The sequence below is a fragment of the Urtica dioica genome, chromosome 1 (genome assembly GCF_054948205.1).
Source record: "Urtica dioica subsp. dioica isolate 48M chromosome 1, U.dioica_male_clone48M_v1_H2, whole genome shotgun sequence".
Classification (NCBI taxonomy): Eukaryota; Viridiplantae; Streptophyta; class Magnoliopsida; order Rosales; family Urticaceae; genus Urtica; species Urtica dioica.
Window position 1 is genome coordinate 15,605,751 of NC_142756.1, and position 13,194 is coordinate 15,618,944.

Below are 13,194 nucleotides of genomic sequence, written 5' to 3' on the forward strand. Positions count from 1 at the left end.
TCTTATATTGTCTCTAGAAGTGCACTGGTCAATTCAGTACCTTCGGAAGATACCTAGAAGAACTATAGAGTCTCCAACTCTCAATGCCTCATAACCAGACATCATAGATTCTTCTAACAATCATACTGAGGTCAATAGTCCTTTGACCCTTAGATTGCGAATATATCGTTTTAAGCAAACTACGAAGAGTTTGTTCATGCAAATCTACATTTGTCTCTTCGTAAGTTGTTAAGTTTGTTTATGGACTAAAAGACTAAGGTTTTATCATAAAGCTTCAAACAAAGAAAGAATGAATGAACGTTTCAACTTTATTAATGAATAGATAGGCAATTACAAGCAAGAGTCTTCATGAGACTTTATTAAATCAAATGTACAAAATAAAGACTACAACTCTTCTTGTGGGCACCATTGACAACAACTACCTCAGGTGATAATGAACCAGAAGCTGCAGATACTCCAATAGAGACAGAAAATGTTCAAGACAGAAACTGCAACATTGATCAGAACCGAGATGACACAGACGTCTCTACAACAGAGCCGTCATGCAGGATAAAGAAGAATCATCCCTCCACAGACATCATCGAAAACATTGACGACGGGATGCGTACCAGACGAGTTCCAAGAGTCAACTACAGAGAGATGATTAGGTTTGTCTGATTCACCTCACACATTGAACCGAAAGAGCATCAAGAAGCATTGAGAGACGATTATTGGATTGCTGCTATGCAAGATGAGCTCGAACCATTCGAAAGAAGCAAGGTGTGGGATCTTGTTCCCCGCCCCAATGGTGTTAATGTTACTGGCACCAAGTGGATCTTCAAAAACAAGATCGATGAGCAAGGGAATGCTATCAGAAACAAGGCCCGCCTTGACGTACAAGGCTATACGCAGATGGAAGGGGTTGACTTCGACGAGACTTTTGCTCCCGTGGCACGCCTTGAGGCTATCCGCCTTTTACTTGCTATTTCATGTATTTGGAGATTCAAGTTATACCAGATGGATGTCAAAAGTGCCTTCCTCAATGGATACTTGAATGAGGAGGTGTTCGTGGAGCAGCCGAAAGGATTCAAAGATCCACACCATCTAAATCATGTGTACAAACTTAAGAAGGCGTTATATGGGCTGAAGCAAGCCCCTCGAGCATGGTATGATCGTCTCACCGACTTTCTGACCTCTAACGGGTATAGGCGTAGAGGCATTGACAAGATCCTGTTTATGAAGAAGGAAGGTTCTGATCTCCTGATCGCCCAGCTTTACGTCGACGATATCATTTTGGTTCTGTGTCACAGAATATGCTAGAACATTTTGTGCGGCAAATGCAGATAGTTTGAAATGAGTATGGTTGGAGAACTGCATTGTTTCTTGGGCTTACATGTCACACAACTGAAGGAATGGCTATTTATTTCACAGAGCAAGTATGCACGCAACCTTGTGAAGAAATTTGGCCTTGCGAATGCCACACACATGCGCACTCCGGCAGCCACACACGTCAAGACGACTCGAGACGAGGCTGGAAAATTGGTGGATCAGACTCTTTATCGCAGCATGATTGGGAGTCTCCTATACCTCAACGCCAGTCGACCTGACATTTCCTATGCCGTTGGAGTTTGCGCTCGCTATCAAGCTTCACCAAAAGAAAGTCATCTCTTGAACGTGAAGCGGATTATCAGGTATATTGTCGGTACTTGTGAATACGGTCTTTGGTACGCATTTGATACTAATGCAACACTTGTTGGCTTTTGTGATGCTGACTGGGGCGGGGAGCGCGGAAGACCGTAAGAGTACCTCAAGTGGATGCTTCTTTCTTGGCAACAACTTGGTGTCATGGTTTAGCAAGAAGCAGCATTGCATCTCTTTATCCACCGCCGAAGCCAAGTACATTGCGGTTGGAAGCAGTTGCACACAACTCCTATGGATGAAACAGATGTTGGAGGAATACGGGATCTCACAAGATATGCTCACTCTCTACTGCGACAATATGAATACCATAAACATATCGAAGAACTCTATGCAACATTCTCGAACCAAGCGTATCGACAAACGACATCATTTCATTCGAGACCTTGTGGAAAGAAGACGCTTACCCTTGAGCACGTCTCTATCGATCGACAGCTAACCGACATCCTCACGAAGGCTCTCAATGCTTCACAGTTCGAAGCACTTAGATCCGCCTTGGGTCTATATGTTATCGAATCTTGAGTCATCACCTTTGTGAGCTATTTCCCTTAAAAAACGAAAGAAAAAAAAACAAAAATAAGGGGGGAATATCAGCACTAGCCCCACCATCCCACTTCCGCTGCTTCTACACATGCTGGAACCGCCTCCGCATCGACCTCAGCCGCTGTTGATTATGCAGACGAGTCTTCCGTCGGTTCTGCTGAGTTTTGAGACATGTTTGCTGCTCTGTTTTTGAGGTGATGAGCTGTTTTGATTTTTTGATTGGCCCGCTTTGTACCCTTCTTTTTGTCTTAGACTTTGGCTTTGATTGTCTCCCGTTTCTTCAAGCATGTCTTCAGGCAAAAAGGGGGAGTATAATATCGAGGTTCATTCATATGTTGAGACTATGTTGATTGCGTTTATATTTCCCATATTATGTGTAATCTGTATTGACGCTCATCTTAGCGCGCTCATGAGTTACACTTGAACCTCGATTGATTTTGCCTAAACACCGCCAAAGGGGGAGATTGTTAATGCAACTACTTTGCAATTATTGGCGATGTTTAATTGGCAAAATTGCTCAGAAAAGGAGGATATCTGTTGTTGATGTGGAGTCTTCATGCGGAAGAGAATATTTGATTTGTTGCAGATTTTGTAGCGACGTATTTTGCGAAATTCTCGGAGTCATCGAATATCCGCGAGATTTTCCAGGGGTCAGAAGATATGATATCCCTGATGCCAGCAACTGAATTGAGAAGCCCTAATTCGCCTCGAAGACTATATGTGGCGTCCTCCTTTCATAGACCCTTTTGACGCTTTTGGGAAACACTTTTTGGGAGTTTATTTTTTAGCGATGTATTGTTGATAAAACTCTCACACCTCGTGAAGGTTCTCTGGAGTCTGTAAAGGTCGATTGCTTTGTGTTATGAAAAGCAAGGTCCTACTTGGTTAAGTACAGGAAAGACATAGGGAACATACACTTTCAGTCTCGGGAGAGATAGAGGTGGAAACGAGGGGATCTCGTACCTAGGGGGAGTTCTAGGTCACCATCATTGGGTAGACGTTGTGGGGGTATAAAAATTCAAATACTTAAATATTATTTCGGATGGGCTTTGGCCCGACTGAAGCCCATAATCCATTTGAAGACTGGCCCGCGAAATCAATTATGGGCCTAGCTCACTCTCGGCAGATCGGCCCAAGTCCAGCAACACTTCCGGACTCGATGAAGGACTCTAGTTCGACCACGTCTTCCTGATCAGAAGGATCGGTCAGTCAAAGAGTAGACCACACCGCGAAGACCGGATCTTGGACGACTTCAGCCTTGACGAGGAGTGTGGATCGATGAACACGTGTCTTCGGCCAGAAGGTTCCATCTCGCCTATAAATAGAAGAGGAGACGGCGATTTTCGCACATGCAAGCTTCCAGTCTCAGTTCTCAATTAATTCTATTTTGTACTCTTATATTCACGGTCTTAAGCTCGTCTTGTTGAGCTCGTCACCTCGCCCCTTTTGTAATTCATTTCGATATTAATATATTTAAATTAATATTCCTATATTATTATAATTTATGCCTTCATATTGCTTCTTATACGACGTCCTTCGAAATCCACCTAAATACAATACCTTAGCAATCTTTTATTTATTTTTTATTGTTGATCGTTGTAAAAATCGACATCAACAATTTGGCGTCGTCTGTGGGAAACCTCAGAAAGAAGCAGTTCGTAAAAGCAATTCATTACCATGTCTTCCACTCCGACTCATTACGAATCCGGAGAGGAGATCCCTCCGGGGATCAGGGCAATCCTGGACATGTTGACTAAAAAAATAGACGAGCAAGCCGAGACCAATCGTGCTCTTAATGACCGGTTGAATACTCTCTCGCCTCCTCAAAACACCCCGGATCCTCAAGTGGGATCCGGAGATATGACCGCTTCTGAGTCAGCTCGTCAAGAAACCTCGGTTGCCCAAACAAGCCGAGCTATCTCTCCCGGAGTCCGTCTGGATTTCTCCGGGATACAGGTCGCCCGAGGAACAGACCAGTCTCCCATCACAAGCTTTCAGCTTGGGGGGACTGCTGGCGAAGTCGCGACAGAAGTCATGATCGATCCTTCCGGACTCCCTCCGCCTCCCCTTGGGGGAGCACCATCTGGATCTTTCCCGACTGATGCGGGACCTCGCCCTCCAGCGACCTATCAAACATTCACCCCCAGCGTCTTGGTGGGATGAATCAGACCTGTCATGGCCCGGTAAGTGCAACCGCGGTCACTCTGGCACAGTCGGGACCTCGTCTCTTTCGCAGTGGCGAACCCAGTATGACCGAGCTGGATAGGTTCAAGGAATCGATAACGGCCGAGATGAGAGTTGTTCGTTCAGTATTTCATTATGCGACCAGCTCGGCTCCCGAGATAGATTGTCTCATTGAAGAAACAAGGCGAACTCATTTCTCCAGAAATATCACTGAAGTGCAACTGGGAGATACCGAAAAAGTTTGCCTTCCACAATATAGTGGCACTTCAAGTCCGAAAGCTTTAATATTGTCCTTCAGAGTCGCAATGGGACATGTTATGCTCGCTGAGAGAGAATTAAAGGCAGGATACTGCCAACTATTCGTTGAAAGCTTGTCCGGACCCGCTTTAGAGTGGTTCTCCAAACTCGAACCGAACTCCATTGATGGTTTCGATAAGCTATCGGCTGCATTCCTGAAACATTATTCGATGTTCGTGGAGGACGATCTGACCATAGCAGACTTATGGGGGATCCAACAAAGAGAGAACGAATCCTTGAAGGATTTCATGATCCGTTACAAGGACGTACTCTCGAAAATCTCTAACGTATGTCACGAATCTGCCATAACCTCTCTAAGGAACGGATTAAGGCACGACTCAAAACTGAAATTGGAGATGACTGTTAACCGCCCCCTCACACTAGAGGATGCAATTCACAAAGCCGCGAATTACGCAAAAGCCGAAGAGGAATTCGCTTCCTACGAGAGGCAACGCGCGGATGAAAAGAAAACACCCTCCAATACTTGGGTGAGGCCCGCAAACACTGGGAATAACCCTCGCAGGATTAATCCCCACGACGCCGCACCTCACACCAAAAAGAAATACGCCCCTCCTAATTATATGTTCAATGTCGGCGATGACATTAAGGAGGGAGGTCCCCAGGCAAAGAAATGGACACGGGACCCCAATGCGTATTGCAGTTTCCACAAGACTAACGGCCACGACACGGTTAATTGTGAGACCATGCGTAAGGCTTTAGCGGAGAAATATGCAAATGGGGAACTAAAAGATGTCGATCTAGGACCCCCGCCAAAGAAGAAGGTCTTTAATAGCAACAACAGGGGAAGGGGCAACCCATCCCCCAAGAGAGCAAGACCCGATGAGGAAGGGGAACCAAACTCCCCGCCAACTGTCGTAAAACACAGGGTTGACTTCATAATGGGCGGCTCAAAGTTTTGCAACGAAACAGTTAACTCAATCAAAGCGCATCAACGTCGGTTAAGTAACCCAACCACCAAAATCAGATTAGAACAAGATGTTCAAATCTCGTTCTCCGAAAAGAAGCGATAGGGACAACCGAACCGCACGACGACGCACTCGTAATCACGATCGACGTGTCTAACTGTGAGGTTGCGAGAGTTCTAATTGATGGAGGCAGCTCTGTAGATCTTATTTTCAAAGATACCATGGCAAGAATGGGAATCAGCGAAGACGAGATTAAAATGGAACAGACCCATTTAACAGGTTTCAATGGGTCCACTACTCCATCCTTAGGAACAATCAGGTTGCCTGTAAAAACACAAGGAATCAACAAAATAGTAGAATTTCAAGTACTGGACTGTCTCTCCCTTTACAACATTATCTTGGGAAGACCATGGATACATAGGATGATGGCCGTGCCTTCAACCTTTCATCAATGCATCCGCTTCCCTACGCCTGAGGGGGTAAAAGAGATCCGAGGCAATCAGGTAACCTCCCGTAGCTGCTATCTCACTAGCCACAAACATTGCGCTAAAACAATTAAAGAAGAACAATAGCAATTAATGAATGTGGAGTCGGACGAGGGCATCTCTACGCTAAAAGAACCCGACTCCCTCGATGCACCGAGTACCGAAATAACGACCCAAGTACAGCTCGATGGCTCCGATCCTTCCAAGTGCGTCGGAATCGGGACCAAGCTCAGTGGTAGTGTCCGGCGAGAACTGATTTGCTTCTTAAAACGAAACAAATCCACCTTCGCCTGGTCAACCGAAGATATGCCGGGAATAAGCATCGATATTACGTCTCACCAGCTTAATGTTGACCCCAGCTTTAAACCCGTGAAACAAAAAAGACGAAAGCTCGGTCTCGATAGGGCACGGGTTGTCAATGATGAAGTCGAAAGATTGCTTAGTGCAGATTCAATCCGAGAAGTGAAATACCCGGATTAGCTGGCGAACACCGTCGTCGTAAAGAAAAAATGGGAAATGGCGGGTATTCGTTGATTTCACCGACCTAAATAAAGCATGCCCCAAAGATAGCTTCCCGCTGCCTCACATCGACCAGCTAGTCGAAGCAACCGCGGGGCATAAAATCCTCTCATTCATGGACGTATTCTCAAGATATAACCAAATCCTGATGCATCCAGATGACCAAGAAAAAACAGCTTTCATCACCGACCGAGGCACGTATTGCTATAAGGTCATGCCATTTGGACTAAAAAACGCTGGCGCCACCTATCAAAGGTTAGTCAATGAAATGTTCAAAGAAAAGATAGGGAAGACGATGGAAGTGTATATCGACGACATGCTCGTAAAATCCCTACAGGAGAACGACCATATAGGGCATTTGGAGGAATGTTTCGAGGTATTGCATAAGTATCAAATGAAACTCAATCCCACCAAATGTTCATTCGGAGTATCATCCGGAAAGTTCCTTGGGTATTTAGTTACCCAACGAGGAATTGAGGCTAACCCGGATCAATGACACGCCTTGCGAGAGATGCCTTCACCCCGTAATAGGCGTGAAGTTCAAAGGTTGACGGGACGCATCGCTGCCCTCAACTGCTTCATCTCTCGGTCTACAGATAAATGTCTTCCTTTCTACCGGCTCCTTAAAGGGAACAAGAAGCTCGAATGGGACGACAAATGCGAAGAGGCGTTCAAAAAATTAAAAGAGTATCTATCGACACCCCCAATCTTGGCAAAACCCGTTGCGGGGGAGCCACTCTATCTATATGTCGCAGTGTCTCAAGCGGCAGTTGGTGGAGTACTCGTCAGAGAAGAGCAAGGGGACCAACGACCAATCTTTTATACAAGCAAGTCGTTAGTCGATACTGAAACTCGATATCCTATTATGGAGAAGCTCGCCTTGGCCATCGTTTCCGCCGCGCGAAAACTTCGATCATACTTCCAATCTCACACCATAATAGTAATGACATCACATCCGCTCAGAAGTTTCCTATATAGCCCTAATCAATCAGGAAGATTAACTAAGTAGGCCGTAGAGCTGAGCGAATACGATATTGAGTACCGAGTGAATACATCCACAAAATCGCAAGTTTTAGCGGATTTCATCATCGAACTCCCGAGAGAAAGTCCCACTGTGACCGAGGTCGAAGGCACCTGGACACTTAAAGGGGACGGGGCATCATCGAAGCAAGGGGCAGGAGTGGGAATACACTTGACGTCCCCTCACGGTGAGACAATAGAACAATCGTTCAGGCTCGACTTCGTCGCATCAAACAACAAAGCCGAATACGAAGCACTAATCGCTGGACTTAGGTTGGCTACCGCAGTTGGATCAAAGAAAGTAGAAGCTTTCTGCGATTCCCAACTCGTGGCAAACCAATACTCTGGAGAGTACGAGGCTAGGGACGAGCGAATGGAGGCTTACCTGAAAGTCGTAAAAGATCTCATGAAACAATTCGAAGAATTCTCCCTGACTAGGATTCCTCGGGATGAAAATACTTCGGTCGACGCATTGGCTGCCTCTGCATCTACCTCGGATCCGGACCTCAAAAGGATCATCCTAGTCGAAACAATCAAACAAACTTCCATTGCCATAACCACTACCGCGGTCGTAACAATAGAAGAGGGGATTGGAGAGATGAAATATTACATTACATCACGACTGGTATGACCCCATCCGATAAGACGGCAAACGCAAACTTATGCTGAGAAGCGCGAGGTTTTGCATCATAGATGGAAACCTATTTAAAAGAAGCTTCGCAGGACCCTACCTCAAGTGCGTCGGGATGGAGGAATCCAAGCGAATCCTGGAAGACGTGCACGAAGGAGAATGCGGAAGTCATGCGGGCGAGCGAGCGCTTGCCATCAAAATAAAGAGGCAAGACTACTTTTGGCCGACCATGCTGGCAGACTGCGAGGCGCACTCGCGCCGCTGCAATCAATGCCAACGCCATGCTCCCAACATAAAAAGACCCGCGGAAGAATTGCCCTCTATCTCGGCGCCATACCCATTCATGAAATGGTCAATGGACATTGTGGGACCGATGCCGGTCGCCCCTGGCGGGTTAAGATTTCTATTAATCTTAACAGATTATTTTTCAAAGTGGGTGGAAGCTAGCGCCTTCGTCTTGATAAAAGATGTCGACGTCACAACATTCATCTGGAAAAATATAATCTATCGGCATGGAACTCCCCACGAGATCATAACGGACAACGGATCACAGTTCATATCGAAAAAGTTTAGAAAGTTTTGCTTCCATAACAACATTGAGGTAAGAATGTCAACACCACGATATCCTCAAGGAAATGGGCACGCGGAAGCAACAAATAAGACCATAGTTGACTCCATAAGGAAAATGCTCGATGCCAAGAAAGGGCGGTGGGCAGAAGAACTGCCAGGTGTGCTGTAGGCGTACCGAACCAGCCCGCGGAGGCCGACAGGGGAAACTCCGTTTTCCCTCGTCCATGGAGTCGAATCTGTCATCCCAATCGAGCACCAGGTGCAAACCCTTAGGGTAACATATGCACCTGAGGATGAGCCAAAAAATGACGAGGCCCTATGCGATCCCTTAGATCTTGTGGAGGAAAAGCGAGATTCAGCCCTAGCACGATTATCCCGTTATAGGCAATCCATCGCTAGATTCTACAACAAAGATGTTAATACGAGAAGATTCGATGTAGGGGACTTGGTCCTCCGAAAAATCTTCTAGAACACTGCCTAGGCAAATGCCGGGAAACTCGGGGCGAAATGGGAAGGCCCCTACAGGGTCACCAGAGTAACCTACCCCGGCGTTTATGAACTTGAAACACTCAACGGAATCCCGGTTTAAGATCATGGAACGTCTCAAACCTCAAAAAATACTACTGTTAAAACCAGTAAGAATTGAACTACGTCCGACTTGATCCCTGCATAAGGGTACGTAGGCAACCTTTCACTACAAAGGCACAGTCTCCCGCCTCTTTGAGCTACGGAGCTCGCACCTCGGCCGATGACCCCGACCTCGGACTAGGCCAACAGTGCAAATACCTCACGATGTTTTGAGCGAGAACCGACATCTCACAGCGTCATCAGAGGTCGACCTCGCCCAGAAATCTTAAGGGAAACTTTTTAGATCCCCTATCTAAAAGACTTAACAGAACTTTAACCAAATTTATTTGCGGACTTCGGCTTCAAATCTAAAGGAAAACGCTTCGGACCGGTAATAATCCGAACAACTAAACAGATTTCGAACGACGAACCAATTCAAAACCTCAGCCTAAGGGAAACTTTTTAGTTCTATGACGATCTAAAAGACTTAGCAAATCATCTGAAATCTTTAAGGGAAACTTTTTAGTTCTATGACGATCTAAAAGACTTAGTAAATCATCTGAAATCTTTAAGGGAAACATTTTAGGCCGAGTAAGGGTGACCTAAAAGACTTAACAGATTATGCAAATCCGAACTATCTCAGATGTAAACAAAACAAATATTCAGATTGGTCGGACGGACTGAATAAAATAGAATATAAACATCTGTGCAGGCAAAGGAAAGTTTGACGAGCTAAACGACTTGACAAGTTCTTAAACATAAAATTGCATTAAAATTAATAAGAAAAATAATTCGAATATAAAAATAGAGGTACCGAAGCCCCCTATAATTGTATCAAAAGCAATAAAAACTTCGCCCAAAACATACGGGCCCCAGAAATAAAATAAACATTTTTATTGAACTTAAAAAAAATGTGTAAAAAAGAATGGGCCGAGAAGACTCAAGCTTGGTCACGGGGTTCGACCTTGGCATCTCGATGCTCCGGAGTAGGCGTGAACGCCGCCACCTCTTCGTTCTCCTCTGGGATAGAGTTGAGGATCTCGTCGGTACGGCCAAGCATTGAGCCGTGCTCATTGATGACAGAGGTCTCTCCATCGGTCGCGAGTGCATCGGCGGGAGATCGATCCGAGTACGGGGTGAACGGGACGTCCTCGACCTCGGGAATGGAGATGGCTGCGTAATCGGCTTCGTACTGAGCGATGCCGTCCTCAGTATCCTTCATCTCAGAAGCCCAATCCAAGATCTCCCCCTTTAAAGCCTCCGAGATAAGCTCTTTGTTTCCCCGACACTGCTCAAGCCTCTTGAGGATAAGGACGGCTTCGTCCATCTTCTCCTTCTGTGCGCGGTGCTTGAGTATCTGCTCACGATACGTCAGCGAAGTCGTCTTCCTCGCTGCGTGCACAGCCCGATCTCGCTCCACCTTCGCCGTCCTCTTCATCCGGGCGATCTCCTCCAGAGCGTCCTTCATCTCTTTATCCCGAGCCTCCAGGTCGGCCGCCAGCTTATTTCTCTCTCTCTCGAAGCCGCCAGAACGAGCCACCCACCTCTTGATTTTCTCCTTCTTGTCATCCAGGTCAACCGATAAGAATTGAACTTTGCCGGTGAGGCGTTCAATCTTGCCGTGCGACCTCTCCAGCAAAGTATCCTTAGCTAGGAGATCGTCCTGGAGGGTGGCGATCTTGTCGTTCATCCCCTGGAGCTCGGCCTGAAGAGACTCCGTCCCCTTCTGAACCTCGGCGAGCTTCTCCTGCTCGACCTTGGCGTCATGAAGGCACTTTTCATAGCGAAAAACACATCGGTTCAGTTGGGTGGATAGCTGAAATTAACCCAACTCTCTCATTAGTTCGACCATAACAAAAAATAATAATTTTTCACAAGTATAACAGATCGGTTATATACAAAAAATGTTCCCAAAAAAAAAACTCACCCCAGTTATGGCCGATGCCATCATCCTGAACCAGTCCGCCTCGGTGAGCTCAAGAACCTTTGGGAGCTCCATCCCGGAACACGTCACCTGACGAAGAAACCCCGCCGAGGAGTAAATATCGTCGCACAGCAGATGATCCCGCGCGTAGTGGAAGTTGACGACGTGTTTCTTTTTCCGGGATGCAGATGGGACGGAGTCATCTCGGCCCCCAGACCTCGACTTCGAGGAAGACTTGCTTCCTTCAACTGCGGCTTTGCCTCTGTTCGCCCGAGTCACCGCGGTCACAGGAGCCTCAGGGGTGGGCTCTTCCCCGTCCCGGCCGACGAGGTCGGAAGCCGGCTCTTTCCTCTTCTTTTTCTTCCTCTCTCCGGGAGCACCCCCCTCAGGGACTCGGTTCGCCGGCATCTTCCTTTTCTTGGCCGCGCCCGCGACCTCGGCCCTTTCGGGGACCCGAACTCTCTCGACCCCCTCAGGGGAGTCGTTCTCGATCCTGGGGGCTTGATCTTCCTCGACCTCAGGAACCCCGGCTCCCTGGACGCCTATTGGAACATCCTCGGCCGTCTCAGGTACCCCGTCAGAAGGCACCAAGACGACCGGGATCTCAGATACCAGGCGAACCCCGGTCACTTCGACCTCAGAAGTGTCCACAGGGACAGCCGGGGTCGGGGTCGAAGTCGAAGCGATCCCCCATTTCTTCTGCTTCCTCGCCTCGCGGGCGCTGATCGGAGTGTTCATGTTGTCCCCGACGACTAAAAAGAAGAAAAGAGTGAACGACGGAGATGACTAATGTGAAACACAAGAAAAGGGAACAGGTTTGTCCAACTAACCTTCTAAATGTTCGGAAAAATTTGGTGGGCAAGGCCAAACTTTGGCCGATATGAATCTGAAAGGAGTGAAGCTCGACCACTCTACTTCGCCCAATTGCAGTAACATTAACTTCTCGGCGAACTCCACTCCTTGGGATGACGCTTTGATTTTTTCTATAAAAAAAAAAAAGCGTTAGTCTATTTCATTTGCCTGCATAATATAAACAAAATAGATGGGTAAATAAATTTTTTTTATGCATACTCGGCGAGCTCGCCCACTTTGACGAGAAAGAACGAGCTCGATCCCCGAGAGAATGTTCATTTACGGCAAAGTAAAAATATCGCCTCCCCCAAAATTTATCCTTTGACGGCAAGCCCAAGATCACTCCCTTGCCAGCAGCCTTCGAAAGGTAGAAACACTTCGGATCGTGTTTCGAATTCGCCTTAACAACACATAAACGGACTAAATCCATCAATGTGAGTTCGACTTTCTCCTCGTAGGCTACGACTATAAGACCCATCACCATCCTAACGAAGTTTGGACACATCTGAGGAAGGGTCAGCCCTAAAGTCTGGGCGAAGTCGAATAGAAGAGGGTGAATAGGAAACCTTAGCCCATACTTTTCTAGCCAGATCTCGTATATATAACAGAAACCATCCATTACGGTATCGGTTGTAGCCCCAGGTGGAGGAAGAAGGATGTTTATTTCTGGGGGAATCTGGTATTTTTCGCGAATTGACCTAAGGTCGGCCGAGGTCACGTCAGAAGGTAATAAGATATCCTCGTTCCCGAGAGGTTGAGACCCAGATGGACGAAGTCCTGAGCTCGACATCTAGTTCTAAGGTGTTCTACGGACGAAGTGTTTAAATCTATAAACTCGTTTGAGTTCGCTAGTCGAACTGAGAGTCGATAATAGCCGAAGTGCAAGTAAGCTTAAAGAACTTAGAGAGAATACTCGAAATCGGAAAGAAAGCGAGAAGTTAGAAAGAGAGGGAGAATAACCTTTTTAACCGCGGATGATGAGAATATAAATGAGAAGAA

At 46.6% G+C, this 13,194-nt stretch overlaps 1 protein-coding gene across 1 annotated transcript; it reads left to right on the plus strand.

Moving 5' to 3' along the window:
• The first annotated feature begins 4,469 nt into the window (after positions 1–4,469).
• Positions 4,470–5,732, plus strand: LOC149407488 (uncharacterized). Its single transcript, XM_089620417.1, has one exon. It carries the CDS (start codon positions 4,470–4,472, stop codon positions 5,730–5,732), a length of 1,263 nt encoding a protein of 420 aa, XP_089476543.1.
• The last annotated feature ends 7,462 nt before the right edge of the window (positions 5,733–13,194 follow it).